This window comes from Procambarus clarkii, chromosome 21 (genome assembly GCF_040958095.1).
Source record: "Procambarus clarkii isolate CNS0578487 chromosome 21, FALCON_Pclarkii_2.0, whole genome shotgun sequence".
NCBI lineage: Eukaryota > Metazoa > Arthropoda > Malacostraca > Decapoda > Cambaridae > Procambarus > Procambarus clarkii.
In genome coordinates, this window is record NC_091170.1 from 28,531,614 (window position 1) to 28,549,719 (window position 18,106).

The 18,106-nt window shown below is 37.7% G+C and overlaps 1 protein-coding gene across 4 annotated transcripts in view; it reads right to left on the minus strand.

Annotated features, from left to right (window-relative positions):
* The window catches only part of LOC123760767 (opioid-binding protein/cell adhesion molecule homolog), a 230,214-nt gene that overhangs the window by 17,523 nt on the left and 194,585 nt on the right, over positions 1–18,106 (minus strand). For 3 of the 4 annotated variants that reach the window (XM_069328233.1, XM_069328232.1, XM_069328231.1), the window contains exons 4-5: positions 10,661–10,834; positions 2,809–2,943 (exon numbers count right to left, since the gene is read on the minus strand). In XM_069328233.1, coding sequence (XP_069184334.1) covers positions 2,809–2,943; positions 10,661–10,834 — 309 coding nt within the window. The remainder of the gene's footprint in view (positions 1–2,808; positions 2,944–10,660; positions 10,835–18,106) is intronic. The other variant, XM_069328234.1, reaches the window with a different exon arrangement.

Here is an 18,106-nt window from a genome sequence, read left to right on the forward strand (position 1 = left end):
GACAAACTTTCGTCATCATGTATAATCATTGTATGGAACTTCCAAAGTTCTCTCTCTCCTGTAAGCACTACGACCACGATGCATTGTATTATTATTATTATTGTTCTTTCCTGACTTAACACACAGAGAACCTCGCTCGCACTCTCTCCTCCAGTACCTACGGGCTCACCATAGCCCGTGCTACTTGGAACTGTTTGTTCCAAGTAGCGAATCTTTAACAACAACAACAACTCTCTCCTGGCCTCAGATCTGAAACTCGCGTGATCCAGCTCGCGAGGAGCAGCAATAAATGAAGAGTCCGGCAGTGTTTGTCTTGCTGGTATCACTGCAAAATCGCGCTCATGAATATTCGTGATTTCGTGGTAAATCAACATGCTAGAAAATTTATTCTGTTTGTGTGACTGCTAGAGGGAAGAAAATAGCCGCGAAAATGAGAAACGAATGAGGATAATTATCCTTAATACCCGTCTCCACCTTCCTCGAGAACACGTTAAGGAATTACAAGTTTGTGTTTGATGGAGGCATGGTAGTGGCGGATGAGTCATCCAGTGTATGATGGGTGGAGCTGGTGGTGGGTGAGGAAGTGGTGGTGGGTGAGGCAGTGGTGGTGGTTGATGCTATGGTGGCGGTTGAGGCAGTGGTGATAGGTGAGGCAGTGGTGGTGGTGGTTGAGACCGTGGTGGTTGAAACAGTGGTGGTTGAGGCAGTGGTGGCGGTTGAGGCAGTGGTGGTGGTTGAGGCAGTGGTGGTGGTTGAGCTAGTAGTGGTGGACGAGGCAGTGCTTGTGAATGACGCAAAGGTGTCGGATGATCAAGTCGCTTGGGAAATCAGGTAACAAATGTTCGCCCAAGAAATATTCAGACATTATGCATCTCGCATCCACTCCACAGATAATATTGCAAAGTTATAAAGTTCATTGCAGTGATATACCACCCGGCGTCCCTGCAACCTCTCGCCTCATTTTCTCCACCACTGGCACTGCATCAATGACATTTATTACGTTAATTATCGGATGCACAACTTCCAAGCTCTAATGAGTGGGTTGAGGTGTCCTCGCATTAACCTTTAGCAATAAATCTAGTTTTTCCCCGAAAATACAAAATATCTGGTAATAATTAAGGGCTTGTATTATTTGTATGTAAATTCTTTGTAGTATATTAAATTTACATTTTAAATAGTAAAGAAGATTCATTTCGGCGGCAGACGGTAAAATAAAATATGAATAAAGAGGAAAATATCAAACATGCAACCAGCAAAAGTATTGTATTATTATGAATATTTAGTACTGCTTTCATTATAAGGCGTATACTGTTTTGATTACATTGTGTATATTGCAGTGATTATATTGTGTATACTGCAGTGATTATATTGTGTATACTGCAGTGATTACATTGTGTGTACTGCAGTGATTATATTGTGTGTACTGCAGTGATTATATTGTGTATACTGCAGTTATTATAATGCGTGTACTGCAGTGATTATCTTGTGTATACTGCAGTGATTACATTGTGTGTACTGCAGTGATTATATTGTGTATACTGCAGTGATTATAGTGTGTATACTGCAGTGATTATCTTGTGTATACTGCAGTGATTATCTTGTGTGTACTGCAGTGATTATATTGTGTATACTGCGACATATGTACTACAACATTAAAGGATTACTCTAGGCCTCGATGGATGTACAGGAACTATAATATGCACACAATTAGGTGAACGGGCCGTTACTGACTTCGTTACTGCACTTTTGAGACAGTGAGACAGTGCTGTTAAAATAATTGGAAGTCATAAAATCTTGAACCCAATTCCCCAACAGCACTCGGTGACCTTTTTGGGCGCAGATCAAATCATCTCTCATCGTGGGGCCATGTGAGTGACATTTGTGCGTAGAAGCGTGAATGGTCCCCAAGCCAATATGCAACAGAAAACTCCGAAACACCGGAGATTTTTCCTCTAATCTGCAAATTAAGATCACCGAGTGCTGTTGGGAATTGGGTCAAGGGTTTTACGACTTTCAATTCTTTTAACAGTCGTTGTGGCCTAGTGGTGAAAGTCCTGGAGACACTAAGGAGCACAGAGCCCATGGCTGTCTGGGTTCGAGTCCTTCTGGGGTGAGGAGTTTTCTGTTGCATATTGGCTTGGGGATCATTCAAGCTTCTTTGCACACACACACACACACACACACACACACACACACACACACACACACACACACACACACACACACACACACACACACACACACACACACAGATATATATATATATATATATATATATATATATATATATATATATATATATATGTATATCTGACAATGTACATAAGTAAAACTTAAAAATTTGATAATTATCATTATCATTATTATCCTAACCCGAAGGGTAAATTACATGAAAATGTTTGGTGAATAATAAAGAGATTTTAAAATATACTTAAAGATGTCGCATACTTACTTATGGCGTTCCATGGCGACGTAAATTAATTTCTTTATTATGTCTTACAATCAGAACTTATAAATACTGATATTAGTTACATGATTTATGAAGTAGTTGAGATAACACAAGAAGCAGTAGTTGTAGTTAATTTAGCAGAAGTATTGGTAGGTAGAAGTCCTGGTAGTAATCTGAGGCTTGTAGTAGTAATCGTTACTAATAGTTGTTGTAATAACGGTAGTGAAGAAGCACCAGTAGTGGCAATTGAAGTAATAATTTCGATAGTGGTAGAAGTAGTATTAGAAAAAGTGGTTACGAAATTCTTTAGAAGAGGGTGACCTGGGAGTAATATTTATGCAGGGGAGCCAGTTACCGACCTGCTCGATGAAGCAGACGAGGGAGATGGTAGAGCCAGACTCTACATGGTACTCTCCGTTGCCTGGGATGACAGCTCTGGGTACCACCACCGTCAGACTCACCAGGTGAGACACTATCCCGCCTCCCGTTGAGATCTGAGCCAAGGAAAAGAGAACACAAATTACTTCTGTACATTATGTTGCAGAGTTTGCTAACATTAAAAGGGGCAAATACAGCATAATTCAATACCTCTGAATAAAGGATAATAAACTATTGTATAATACTGTGAGTTATTAAATTTGTAGTCGTTTGCCTGGTCGTTTTCCTCGTATATCAATTTCTAGCGTTTCGGCAGCAAGGGCTTTATCAAACCTAATGGAGATGCAAAAGAGTTATGCAAATAGTGATCTAGGTCACCTAAATTTAGATTAGTGAAGAGAAAGTGAGTTTAGGTCAGTGGATTGGTCTCTCTCTCCACCGATTTATCCTTCTATAAGCACTTTGTCCGCTGTATCTCTTGTCAGATTGGCTAAAGGCATTGCAGTTTAAATGCTATCTGCAAATCAAAGTCAACTATTATATTGATGTTTCTCTGCGTCACACTGAAAACAGCAATTATACAGAACCAATCAAGAACAAAATTGACTGAAGCACTCGCAAACACTAAAGTGATATAATTAGTTACGATTGATACTTATGATTCTTCAACTATTTTTGCTTGTTCGAGGTGAAATACACAGCGTACTTCAGAAGGGTTTCTGCCGGCGGTGACGTCCATATGCATGAGTGAGAACTTTTGTTGTTGAGATTTTATTTGTTGAGTGTAAATTTGAATATTAGTGTCTATGTGATTTTCGGTGAGAGAATGAATGTAATATATATATATATATATATATATATATATATATATATATATATATATATATATATATATATATATATATATATATATATATTTATATATATATATATATGTATGTATATATATATATATATGTATGTATATATATATATATATATATATATATATATATATATATATATATATATATATATATATATATATATATATATATATATATATATATATATATATAGGATATCAAGGTCTTCTCTGAGTACTCTTTATTTTCTTCTCCGAGGGTATAGGTCCCAACACTTGCACCATAGGTGGTAACACTTTTAGGTTTAAAAAAAAATATATATACATGTATGCATACTGTATACGTATGTGTATTAAGTATTTCTATTTTGTGTGAGTGTTGTTGTTTTAGTGTGACTATAAATATCAGTGTGAATGTAAGTAGGAATGCTTGAAAGTTCTTATATATATGTGAGTATGAGTTCGAAAGTTAATGTTCATGAGACAATATAATTTGAACTGAAATTATTAAAAAAAAGGAGATAATTAAAGGATATGACCCCTTGTAAGAACACTTGTATGCACGACACGTTAGCGTGAACCTGAACACCACACACCTGAGCACTGTAACAAATCTCGTGTGTCTAAGTATCTTGATAACAACAGTGCGAAGGTCGAGCTGGGAGCCAGAGCTTGCCTGCATGAAATATCGTGTCCTCCTCCTTCACAGGGGAACGTGGGAGGGTCTTCCACCCACAGGTAACGTGTTCTCCTCCTTCAACAGCTCCACATTCCACTATATTCATGGTGATCTTTCCGATATATGTTCCCTGATTCTTGTTTCATCGTCTCCTGCTGTCCACCAGGGCCCGAGGTGAAGCCCTCTTCATGTATTCCCTTCCTCGTCCGTCTCCCCTCAACCTCCATACTGCATGACCCTCGAAACCGATTCGTCCTTCTCTCCCCCAATGTGTTCTCTCACATAATACGTCGCATATCTTACGGAATCGAGAAACCGCTAAGAATGCGTCTTGTAAAAACTAGAGGTCTGTAATGTACGTTTGTGTCTGGTGAGGCAAAACAATTGCCATTTTTTTATGGAGCAGCAAATCGAGAAAGCTAGTTGTTCTTCCCCTATTTTCTCCTTCACTATTTTCACGCCTGCTGCTCACTAGGACCTCTCCTCTGTATGCTCCTCTATAGTGGTACCTCACACAAGCAGGCTTCTCTGTAGTGGCCCCTCTTCTTCACTACACTGCTCCATATTCTTAACTCTTTCGTCAACACTCCTCCATTCTTGGTGATTCTCTCTACTGCACACTCATCCATACTAGTAACACATTCTTCAGCATAATCACTTCTCTCAAGTATACCCATTCACAGTAAACTGGCTCCACTCCACATATACCCTGTCACACTCTATGCTCCACTCCACATATACCCTGTCACACTCTATGCTGCACTCCACATATACCCTGTCACACTCTATGTTCCACTCCACATATACCCTGTCACACTGTATGTTTAACTCCACATATACCCTGCCACACTGTATGCTCCACTCCACATATTCCCTGTCACACTGTATGCTCAACACCGTATATACTCTGTCACACTATATTCAACACCATATATATACCACATCACACAAGGCTTGCTCAGCTCTGTGTCACCCTAGCCTTGCACAGCACCATATATGTACAGTAGGTCACATTAGTCTTGCACCACAACACATCCTACACACACATACACTTTCATCACTATGGAAATATGAGTTACCATACAATTCTTTCTTTCAACTTCCCTTGGTTCTACTGCCAACTTTTGATGCTAAATCAAAATATGATATAATTGTTAATGATCTTATCATAGTTTAATGCTATCTCGAATTCATTTATGATATTTTAACCGAATAACTCATTAAGTGCTGCCAATTGGGGAAAGTGCATAAAATAGGGTGAAGGGTATCCTATGCCAAATGAGTGAGGTGTAGAATATATGTGAGGGTAGCCAATTAGGAGAGCAACAGCTAATCGCAATATTTGTTTGTATTCAAATAGGGGGTGACGTTTATAAATCACAGTACTCAGAACATATATGCTGATAGAGAATATATCACGGTCTAATTCAAATCATATAATGTCTATATTGACAGTGGTTTAAATTGAGGAAATAGGCACTCCAAAGAAACCAAACCATTTCTTACTTTTAATTTTGAACAGTAGCCCAAGAAAAACATACACTAGACCCAAGAAAGGTTTTGTTGTCTGATATATTTACTAAATGTATCGTAAGATTTCGTGTATCCTAGCATGGTTTAGGTCCGATTTTGGTCATAACATCTGGTATAATTAAGTACAAAACGTCAATTTTGTTTGTGTACAATTTATACATTATATATATATATATATATATATATATATATATATATATATATATATATATATATATATATATATATATATATATGTTTATATATATATATATATATATATATATATGTTTATATATATATATATATATATATATATATATATATATATATATATATATATATATATATATATATATATATATATATAATATGCTTTTGTTTTGCACCCCTCATGTGTTATCACAGAGTTCTCACAATTTATTTACACCAAAATGCCCCCCAAAATACATTCTATGTGCTATCTAACGATTTTTCAATAGTTGTCCCGAGGCATAAACATAACCATGAGCTTGATAACACTGCACCGTTGTTACGAAATATTAGCATCATATAATGTAGTGTGGATTATAATGTCCAAAACAAGGCCCGGTTGAAGGTAAAACCGTAATACTGTGGCAAGAAACCTTAATCTGCATGATAAATTAAGCTTGAACCGCTGTGGGATTACCTGCAATAATGTCTGCAGCTTGGAGACTTGATGCAAGGTTGCCACCGTCGTTATAAACTTGGTCGTGTGAGAGGAAGCAGAGGAAAGGGGGAGAGGAAAGCGTGAGGTGGAGAGAGAGAAGGTTGAAAGAAAGTAAGGAAGGATGCAGGGAAGTATGATTGAATGAAGGGAAGCCTGAAAGGTGCTGATGAGCTAGAGCAAAACAATCAAAGATAGAAGGGAACTATATGTGCAGGGGAATAGAAGGAGAAGCGAGTGGAAGAGGAAACTGAAACGAAAGGGAATAGAGATATAAACTTTGTCTCGGTGGCTGTCTGACTTGCAGGTTCGGTGATTATCAAATTATCTGATTGGTTGGGTACCTGATTTTCACCCAACTTTTCTGCCTCCCTCCCACACGCACTCCCGTTCTCTCGACCTTTTTCACCCCTTTTATTCATTAATGCCCCCTTCCATCCCTATTCCTATCTTCCATCGTTTTTCTCCCCCTTCCTTTATCAGAATCTCTTTCTCACTGATTGCAATTTCCTCTCACTCTCTTCATCATTCTCTTCGTACTTTCCTTCTACTCCATTACACTTACTCTCTCTATCTCTTTTTCTGTCTTGCCGTGTCCCTCCCCCTTCTGTCCTCCATAGCTCTCTCTCTCTCTCTGCTCAAACATCATCCTATTCTGCCTGTGTAAATTGTCAGAGCTCCACGACGCTAATCCAGCTCCATGGAAAGGGAAAGGGACGTACCTATAAACAATGTACGAGAGTTAGGTCAACATTGAAAGAAAGGAGTTAGGGGAAAAGTGAGAAAGAGAGAGAGAGAGAGAGAGAGAGACAGAGAGAGAGAGAGAGAGAGAGAGAGAGAGAGGAAGGGATTGAGACCGACCTCATTTCATCCTTGCTATTCATGATGAAGAAGCCGTCTGGTAAGAGGGGTTCCCTCCCTATCCCCCAGTCCTGAACCATCCACGAACTCAGCAAACCCGTAACTTGCTTCATCTTGGGCAAAAACTTAACTCTTAAAGACTCATCGTGAACTTCGAAGCCCTTGGTTTGAAGGGGAAGTTTTATCCTTCTATTTTTTCCAAGTGCTTTACGAAGCTGGAGATGGGATGTATTAAAGTTATTTGAGATATAGGTTGTTGTAGAGAGAGAGAGAGATAGAGAGAGAGAGAGAGAGAGAGAGAGAAAGGAAACATGTCAAGGCTCCGGCACACGGTTGGTGTGCCGGAGGCTGTATCTGTATATATCTGAAGATCTATACTGTATATCAGTATATCTAAAGATGTTGGGTAACATCTTTTCCTTGCTGTTTCACAAGGAAAGTCAATATCATTCCTAATGAACACTACTCTCAGTTAATTTAAAACAAAATTTAAGGAAAGAAAAGAGGAAGAGAGAGAGAAAAGAAAAGGACAGATATATCCGAACACTGCTGATTACCTATTAATATATATATATATATATATATATATATATATATATATATATATATATATATATATATATATATATATATAACTTCAGAGGAATTCGAAGAAGTGTTTGACTTGCAACAATGATCGAACCCGTCTGTGACATTCATCAATGTTTTTCATTGTTGTGTTTTTCAAGAGATCCATAACCTTTAATCACCTTTTTGCATTATTATTTTTGTATCAACCCATGTATATCTTGTAACCATCAAATGTATAATAAAGCACAAAAAATAAAAAAGGAAGGGGTGGTAGGAGAAAAGCACACAGAAACTGTATTGGAGGGGATCTAAACATTCCCTCTAATGCGGTATGCGTGGTTTCCTCCGAGGCTATGGGTCCCCCTTCTTCCAGCTAGAGGTGGAACTCCCTTCCATATTATATATATAAAAAAAATATATATATATATTTATATATATATATATATATATATATATATACATATATATATATATATATATATATATATATATATATATATATATATATATATATATATAATATATATATATATATATATATGTATATATATATATATATATATATATATATATATATATACATATATATATATATATATATATATATATATATATATATATATATATAATAAATATTTGTATTATTATATTTGCCTTAAGCATTAACGAATTCCATGGAAAATTTATCCTTTGCAATATCTGTTAAGGAGCACTTACGAGATTAAAATAATTATATGCTAATAATATGTAAGTGACTCTGTTGACGGTGTAAAATATTGACTTTTTAATTTTAATTGATCTTTGTCTGAGCAGAACTGGCTGATGGGTGTGGTGAAATTTACAAAATCTTGTGCTATGTAATTTTCCATTGAGTTTAGCAGTTTGCATTATTAAATATTAAACTTTAGATATTTTAGCATAAATTTCATATAATTATTTTGATACTAAGTTGCCTGTCTTAATTTTTTTAAATTATTTCATTTAATAAATGAAATAATTTTAAAAGGAAGGTAGGAAAGGAGGACACAGGTGAAGTCTGCAACCGTTAAGAAGTAAAATAAATGTAAGGAAAAAGTCATAGCTTGTTCGGATAATTAAAACTTGGAATGCACTGAAAAAAATCTGCAAGCAACAGCGATTCACAAAATAATGGTCAGATTCGATCAAGAATTTCGCCGGCCTAAAGCTAGAATTATGAGATACAACCAACATAGCTAGTAGGCGGGCCACTGAGAGCTATACATTTCTTCTCTGTGGTCAGTTATAGATAAGCTCCGTTAGGTAAACACAATTACTAAAATCACCACCACCTTCACCACGATGGACACCATCTACACCACCACCAACATCACCTTCACCCCCACTAACACCACCTACACCACCAAAACCAACTACACCACAAACACCACCACCAACATCATCTACACTACCACCTACACCATCATACCAATAGCATCACTACCTTAAAAACAGTACTCCTCCCAACCACATCACCACCACTAAGAGCACCACCACGCCCCCCCCCCCCACCCAACCACAACATCCATCACCACCCACCACCAACAACTAAGCATGCTGAGACATCCACCTGCCCACTGCCCAATTAACACTAAGCTTCAGCTGGAAATACTGGTCCAGCTGATTGCCAGATGGGAGAGTCCGGCCATGAATGGAATTCCTGGGATTTGTCAGACGTGGAAGCTAAGCTCAGGCGCTTCGTTACTTCGGCTTACTGATCCAAGTGAAAGATTTCCTCAGTAACAAAGTGTAAATAAAGGTCTAGAATAAGAAGCTTCGTGTATGCATAGCTAAAAATAAGTGCATGTTGCCAAGTACGTGTCAAAATAGGTACATATTCGTAAATGCAGGTGTAAAAATTGATGAAAACTCGTAAATGCAGGTGTAAAAATTGGTGCATAATTCGTAAATACAGGCGTAAAAATAGATGCATTCTTCTAAATACTACACAAAGGTCAAATCGATATATTATATATTTGTTTACTAAGTAACCCTTTTAAGTAAGTAATACCTTTTAAATGGTATTTAACACATTCATACATACACACAATTTCTCTCTCTCTCTCTCTCTCTCTCTCTCTCTCTCTCTCTCTCTCTCTCTCTCTCTCTCTCTCTCTCTCTCTCTCTCTCTCTCTCTCTCTCTCTCTCACAGTGTGTGGATCTGGGGGTCTGGACAGCGCGCAGGACTCGTAATTCTGTGGCCCGGGTTCGATTCCCGGACCAGGCAGAAACAAATCGGCAAAGTTTCTTTAACCCTGATGCCCCGGTTACCTAGCAGTAAATAGGTACCTGGGAGTTAGAAAGCTGTTACGGAGCTGCTTCCTGGATGTGTGTGTGTGTGTGTGTGTGTGTGTGTGTGTGTGTGTGTGTGTGTGTGTGTGTGGAAAAAATAGCTAGTAGTTAATTACTGATTTACAATTGAGAGGCGGGCCGAAAGAGCAAAGCTCAACCCCCGCAAGAAAACTAGGTGAACACACACACACACACACACACACACACATACTCAAACACACACACACCCACACACCCACACACCCACACACACACACACACACACACACACACACACACACACACACACACACACACACACACACACACACCCACACCCACACCTCCCCCCACACCCACCCACACCCACACACACACACCCACACTTACCTGACACTCGTAGGTCCCCGCATCAGCCAATTCGACGTACTTGATCGCGAGCGTCCACTCAGTGCTGCCCTCTGGGTGGTGGACTGTGAACCTCTCCTCCTTGGTGTAGGTGAGAGTGCCGGAGGTGAGGATATGCCAGTCCCTCCGTCGCACCCAGGACACCTGCGGCAGGAGCTATCGTAGTAACATAAGTGGAGGGGTCACGCCTCGGTGGGTTGAGGGAGGGAGTAGGGGGGCAGCTGGATGGAGGAAGGGAGTGACAGAGAGCGAGACTAGTGAAGAATGAAGCGATTGGTGTTGTAAAGAATAAAGAAAATAGAAGGAGGGTATATACAGAAGGAGACGAAAGAAAGAGAGAGAGAGAGGGGGAGAGAGAGGGAGAGAAAACAGGGTCTGTCAGCAAATGAAAAGGCTCTCTTAAACTAAAATAAATTAAAGTTAAATATCTGGACTTTCAGGTATTTTCCTGTCAACGTTTTTATTTACGTCTGAATTACATTATCTGCATTTATATCCATATTTTCAATATTTGTATCTATATCTCTTTGTCCATAATCGCTTTCTCTCACCCTTTCTCTCTGTCTCTGTCTCTATCTCTCTACCCCCTCTCTTTCTCTCTCTCTCTCTCTCTCTCTCTCTCTCTCTCTCTCTCTCTCTCTCTCTCTCTCTCTCTCTCTCTCTCTCTCTCTCTCTCTCTCTCTCTCCCTCTCTCTCTCTCTCTCTCTCTCTTATAAACTAACAGAAAAGTTCCTTTGGCATAAAACTAATGTTCCTAATGAACCTGCAAACTGAGAATTGTATCCTACAACATCTCATCTTAAGCCTGACCCTAGAACTTCCTTTATTAGATAAGGATTTTATTTGTTCCCATCTCTCCTCTAAACCGTCTCATTCATATCGTAACTACAATTTATATGAGGTTTGTCATGTAAAAGTTCTCAGAGACATGAGATTAATAGAGAAAATCCAAGAAAGTCCAGATCAAGTTTAAGAGGCCTCCTTGGGTGATAAAATCAACGTAATGATGGAGTTTTATCTCTACAATGAAAAATTTGCTTTACATAAGTTATTTTTTCCAAGCGTTCATTGTGTTTAATCCCACAATTCCTTCCAGTTCACGTCTCCTCCCTACCCTTCTCTCTCACACACACACACATATATATATATATATATATATATATATATATATATATATATATATATATATATATATATATATATATATATATATATATATATATATATATATATAATATACTGTATATGTATGCATCATATCCTATTAAGCCGATTTTATCATCCAATAATATATATAAATATTTGAACAATTCACAAGATTTCTAAACATAAATTTTATTACAGGACACACACAGTATATATTTACACATTGCACCAAACTCTCAATAAAGAACTTGAAGCACATGCAAGAGAACTCATTGTTCGGGTCTCTTTAATATGTCACATGGAAAATAGACATTCTTCTCATAACGCATAACAAAAGCAGCAATGATAATGCAACCTAATATTAGCCTGTTGCAACAGAGGGCTGACCTACGTTGCACGAATAATGTCATAATAGACATTGAGCCTTTAATTAGCTATGGTCGCAATGCGTCAATCTTGTCGTGAATATGTCAGTAGTAAATGAGCAACACCAGCAGCAGCAGTAGTAGTATTGGTAGTAGTGATGATAGTAGTTGAAGTAGCAGTAGCAGAAGGAATGGTAATGTTAAAATAAGTAGTGGTAGTATTAGCAGTCGCAGCAACAGCAGTTCTAGCATTATTAACTACATAATTATCTGTATAAAGAAGAGCAGTGACAACAGTAACAAAAGCAGCAGCAGCACAAAATTTTCGGCTGGTAGCAATTAAAACAACTGTCATATTAGACAAAATAACGGTAATACAAGCTGCAGCAGCACCAACTATACCCATTCAAAGGCACCAACAGTAGAATCAGCAGCTAAACCTATACAGCCTCATCAATAGTAGCAGCAACAGTTACATCTATACAATGACAGCAACAATAGCAGCAGCACCAGTTTTTGCCCATACAACGGCAGCTTCAGAAGCAGCCGCAACAGTTTAAGCCACACAGAAGTAGCAGAAGTTTCAAGACCAGATGGATACATTCAACACCAGCAACAGTAGCAGCAGCAGTTATTGCCATACAATGGCAGCAACAGCGTTGGTTGCAACAAAAGCTTAGCAGCAACACAATCAGCACTCTGATGATAACCATCAAGTTCGAACTCATCAACAAACTAAACGAATGCCAATGATGCAAATTAGCTAGAAAATAAAACTATTACCATGAAAATTATCTGAACGGTTCGTCCCAACCAGTGAAGGGGAAATGCTAGAAAAGTTCAGTAACAATTATTTTGTCTTGAATTGCCATTAGTGTGAAAATCTTTAGCAAATTAAACGAGGTCTCCTAACCATACGTTAATGATTATTAGTCCAGGTTTTCTTGTCTCACGGCCAAATGGTACTTTGTTTAATCTCTGGGCACGACGAGGCACTGAAGAACGTTGCCTCAAGCCTGTTCTCCCATTAGTAAATAGGTACGTGGAATTTAGTCAGCTGTTGTAGATTGAATCTTGGGGAATTAAGTCGTTGGATTTGGAGGGAACCAAACAGGATTCCACTTCTCAGTACTTTAAACCAAAACAAAAATTCATTGTTTTGTCTGTACCAAACAACGTGGTCTTTCTCATTTGTTCTTCAGTTTTCTACTGTACTCTAAGATACACATTTCTAGCACAGACAACGCCAGCAAATTTAAGGTAAACATGTCTTATTAAACACGATCCTCAAGTGATGAAAAGTAGAAACAAATAAAAGAGAAGACAGAATGTTTTTGTTTTTGTTTGAGGAAAATAGCTGGTCATTGTCTTTCCTATATAATTCAATAAAAAGACTGAAAGTGGTTGCTTCTAGTCTTTCTGTAATATATATAAATCAACCATTATGGTGAGAATGCTTGCCAGTAGTCTTGCCCTCCTTGTCATATCAACCAATGAACCAACAAAATTTAAATATTTAATATCCTACTATTTTTTGATATTTCATTGACATAAATTCGAAAGTTCTTCACAGCAGCAGAGCTGGCGGGGGCAACTGAAGTCAGACCCACGATACAAAATCGTCAGATATCCAATACACAAGATCAAATACAATAACTCCAAAACACAAAGTTGACTTAAAACCAATAACCTATCAGCAGCAGAAGCAGCATCAGAACACAGAAATTCCAGCACACAACATTCCCAAAAAAAATAAAAAATACCAAAAAATCACAACTATAAAACTACTGTTTAAATTTGCAAGGTCTTTGTGAGGGTGGTTGTAGTTGTTTTATCCCAGGTACCCGGGCTTGACCTTTCAATACCAGCTGCAAGATAAGTTCTGCAAAAAGTGCTGCAAAAGTGCTTCTGATATAACAGTTTATTTGCCGTCAGATAAAAGGTATTAATCATAGACAAAGACGAATATGACCTTCAATATATTTTCGGTCAGGTTAGTTGTGTTTTCAATAAAAAAAAGTTGGCTATAACTGAGAAATATTATATATACAGTCTGTTTAAAGGTATTTGCGCTTGGTAACAATAATAACGCCAATTTCATGCAAAACGTTTTACTATTCCGAGCGATAACTATATATATATTCTTCTGATATACCGATGTTTAGTGCATGCCGTGTTTACTGTGATCACTAAGTGGATTTAAAGTTGTTTACTCTGCATTTTGTCTTGCAAGATTATATAATTAGGACTTGATAATGGTCCAGGACGGACCGAAAGGACGATGTTTATCAATTTTCTCATGTGTGGTTTTGGTCATCATTATTTAATTATAGTTACAATCCCTAATACCTTGGGCTAATAGAAGAATTTAGACGTGTTGGAGTGGAGAAGCTGGGATGTCAAAGACGGTGCTCTGTTCGAAACTAGGGTAGTTGGGTCTGTTTAAAAACGATGTTCTGTTCGGAATTGGGGAGGAGTTGGGTATGTAGAAGATGATGTTCTGTTTCAGGTTATACACAGAGGGTGGTAAGTGGATGGGATGGTGGCTTTAATTATTACATGCACGGTAATCGAGTTTTTAAATGGACTGAGCCTGAGTCCTAAAAATGTGGCCCCGAAAATGCCTACATTTTCATGGCTACAACGCAAGAGTATCAGACATGCACCGGACATATGTTCGAAAACACAGACATACATGCAAAAACATACTCATAAACATACATTTAAATTCACACCATACAACAATAACACCAAGTACAAATATATACTGCTACTAAAGAGCAAGCAACTATGTGAGTATACACACACACACATACACACACACACACACACACACACACACACACACACACACACACACACACACACACACACACACACACAAACACACACACTAAGCTCACATGACGTTTTGATCAAGGTGAAATAGACTGGGAGTTGACAGACCCGTCAAGAAGCCTCGAGGCGGGAAGGTTTAATCTAACAGAAGTCACGGAGTGTATTCCTGGTCACTTTGTGGCAAGGAATACAAAAGACACGAGGTCTTCAGAGGGGAACAGGTTACCTAGTTACTTGTGAGGGGCGGAGGGTGACTCGTAAAGACTTGACCTGGTGAATGGATTGACTGACACATTACAGCTTGATGAACATTAAGTTCACACACAATGAGATGGGCAATGGTCTACGGAGAACTATTTGGAACCAGCGATCATTGTGCGCTGGTATTTAGTTCAGGAAAGAAACAAAACATAAGGTCGAGTAAGTGAAGAGAGACTACCGCACAGGGGAAGAGAAATAAACACTATTAACAAAATTCCTCGGAATAATAACATGGAATAACGAGCTGAGAGACATGATGTACAAAGACATGATGGAAGATGTCATTGTTTGACATGCTTTGAAGATTAAGGAAGAGAAAAATAACCAGTAGAAAATAGGGGCTTGCAATAAAATTAGTTCAAGAACTGAGTGGGTTAGCGTTTAAAGAAAGACTGAAGAAGCTTGACCTCAATTAGCAAGAAAAAATTATATAAAAAGGACATGATCACGACATACGATTCATAGAAGAATTAACTGGGATGTAAAACATGAGAGGTGTCAAGAGGAAAGAAACAATGTATTAATGTAACCTCGAGACTTGGGTAGAAATATAGCAGTAATGAAACATTAGTTTATTGTGAGCCAAAAAATTGTTGTATGAAGTATAATGAGGTAACTCAGGCAATCTCCATTTATTATTTTAAAATCATATCATATAAAGCAGAAAGATGTGAAACAACTGCAGTAGTTTGCTCGACCGGACAAACACGACTCAATGATTGCACAAAAACCTACACAACCAACACTTAGACACATATAAAAATCTTACACACAGATGCAAACCACACACAACCACACACAAACGAATGTACACAGGCATACACGCTCCATGCTATACGATACAGCGATGAAACGTAAGCACCCAATAGTGTCTGGAACCCGACACTGACAATCGAGGGAGCCAAACTCTACTCTTTATCAAATATCCTGTGTTAGTGTTCAAATAATATTCACTATTCATATAAAAATGGCAACCCATATGTATTCCTTCAGTATTGGACTCTAGGACATCTCCAGTATTTGGTTAAAAGGTCTTACATTCCAATTACAATATGGAGGGAAATGGAGCATAATGAACTATTAATACATAAAAATAAAGGTTTCATTGAATTTTAGAATGAAATTTATTTATTTTCCCCTCCAACTAAACTAAATTATCACAACGTTATTTATCTTCAAAATACAAAACACGGAACTAAAAATGTTCAGAGGCCCAAAAATATGCAACTTGATTCAGCTTTAGACTTTGCCAGAAAACATTCAGAACTCCGCATTTAACCAGAATTGTTTTCCCTTTTGACTGCAGGGTAAACAGCATCTGAAGTTACTTTTATACATAAACAATGATTGGAATTTTATAATCTTGTTTTCAGAAGCACAAAACAAATGGTATTTTATTTGCTACTCTTCCTAAAATCAATTTGAGAACAATCTATTTATACTTTGTTATTTAGCTTAAATTACCATCCGGTAAAAAACAGAAATTATAGGATTTACCTCAAACTTTAAAATAGAATAACATGAGAATGACATGCATGAAAATACACTCAATTCGTATTGACCTGAAAACATTTTGGCTGGAAGTTTTTTTCCGTTGTGTTTATCACAAATTCTGTGGGTTTTTTTCATTGCTGATAAGGCCAAATTCTGGCTGATAAGCTGAGAACAAACACATTTTACGATACCTCCTTTTTTTCAAAAGACTAAAATATATTGTCATATTATATTTTTCAACTTTTAAATCGGTGATATAATTAGCGTGTATTTTGATTACCTTCTGTAATAAAAAATACACACACACACACACTCAATTATACAGAATTATACACTCAAATATAACACTCAAATATATATATATATATATATATATATATATATATATATATATATATATATATATATATATATATATATATATATATATACATATATATATATATGCAACACAAGATAAAAAATATCTTGCTGTTAATATGTGGAATAAGCTCAATTAAGATTATATTAGCTAGAGCACTTTTGCCTTGTCCGTACATTGTCTACAGCTTAACTGCCAGTCAAGCAATTCACAATGCCCTAACAAGGCTCAAGTGCTGCAACAGTTATTAACGATTTAATTTCTAGTTATTCCGTATACATACTAAATTGAGTACCCGGCAGTCCCCTGGTCTCTCTCCCCCTTTCTTCCTCTTTTCCTCCCCCTCTCTCTTTTTCTCTTTCCCTCTCTTCCAATCTCTCATCACTTCACTCATCTCTCTCCCGACTTTTTTCATGTCTCTCTTCCTAGATCCTCCGTATCTTCCCCTCTCCCTCATCTCCCCTCTCTACCTTTCACCTACCCTTTTTCTTTACCCTCTTTTCCCCTCTCCACCCTCACAATCTTCTCCTCTACTCCTTATCCACTCTCTCTCTTTCTCTCTTTCTCTCTCTCTCTCTCTCTCTCTCTCTCTCTCTCTCTCTCTCTCTCTCTCTCTCTCTCTCTCTCTCTCTCTCTCTCTCTCTCTCTCCCTCCCTCCCGTCTCCCATTCTCACCACTTTTCTTCTTCCCCAACCCTTCTTCCGTTTCTCCTTCCTTCTCTTCCAGCATATCTCTCTCCTCTTCACTTTAATTTATTCCCTATCCCCCCTTCTCTCTGTTTCAGAACAAAATTTAAATTCGTAACACCAAAAAACTTTTAAATAACTCTAGGGAAAATACGACCTACATTTCAGATTTGATTATAAGAATATTGCAAAAGCGAGAAAAGGGCGGGGGGGGCGGGGGTTGCTTTAGATCACGATATTTCTCAAAGTGTGGCACTTGGACAAATCACTACTGGCC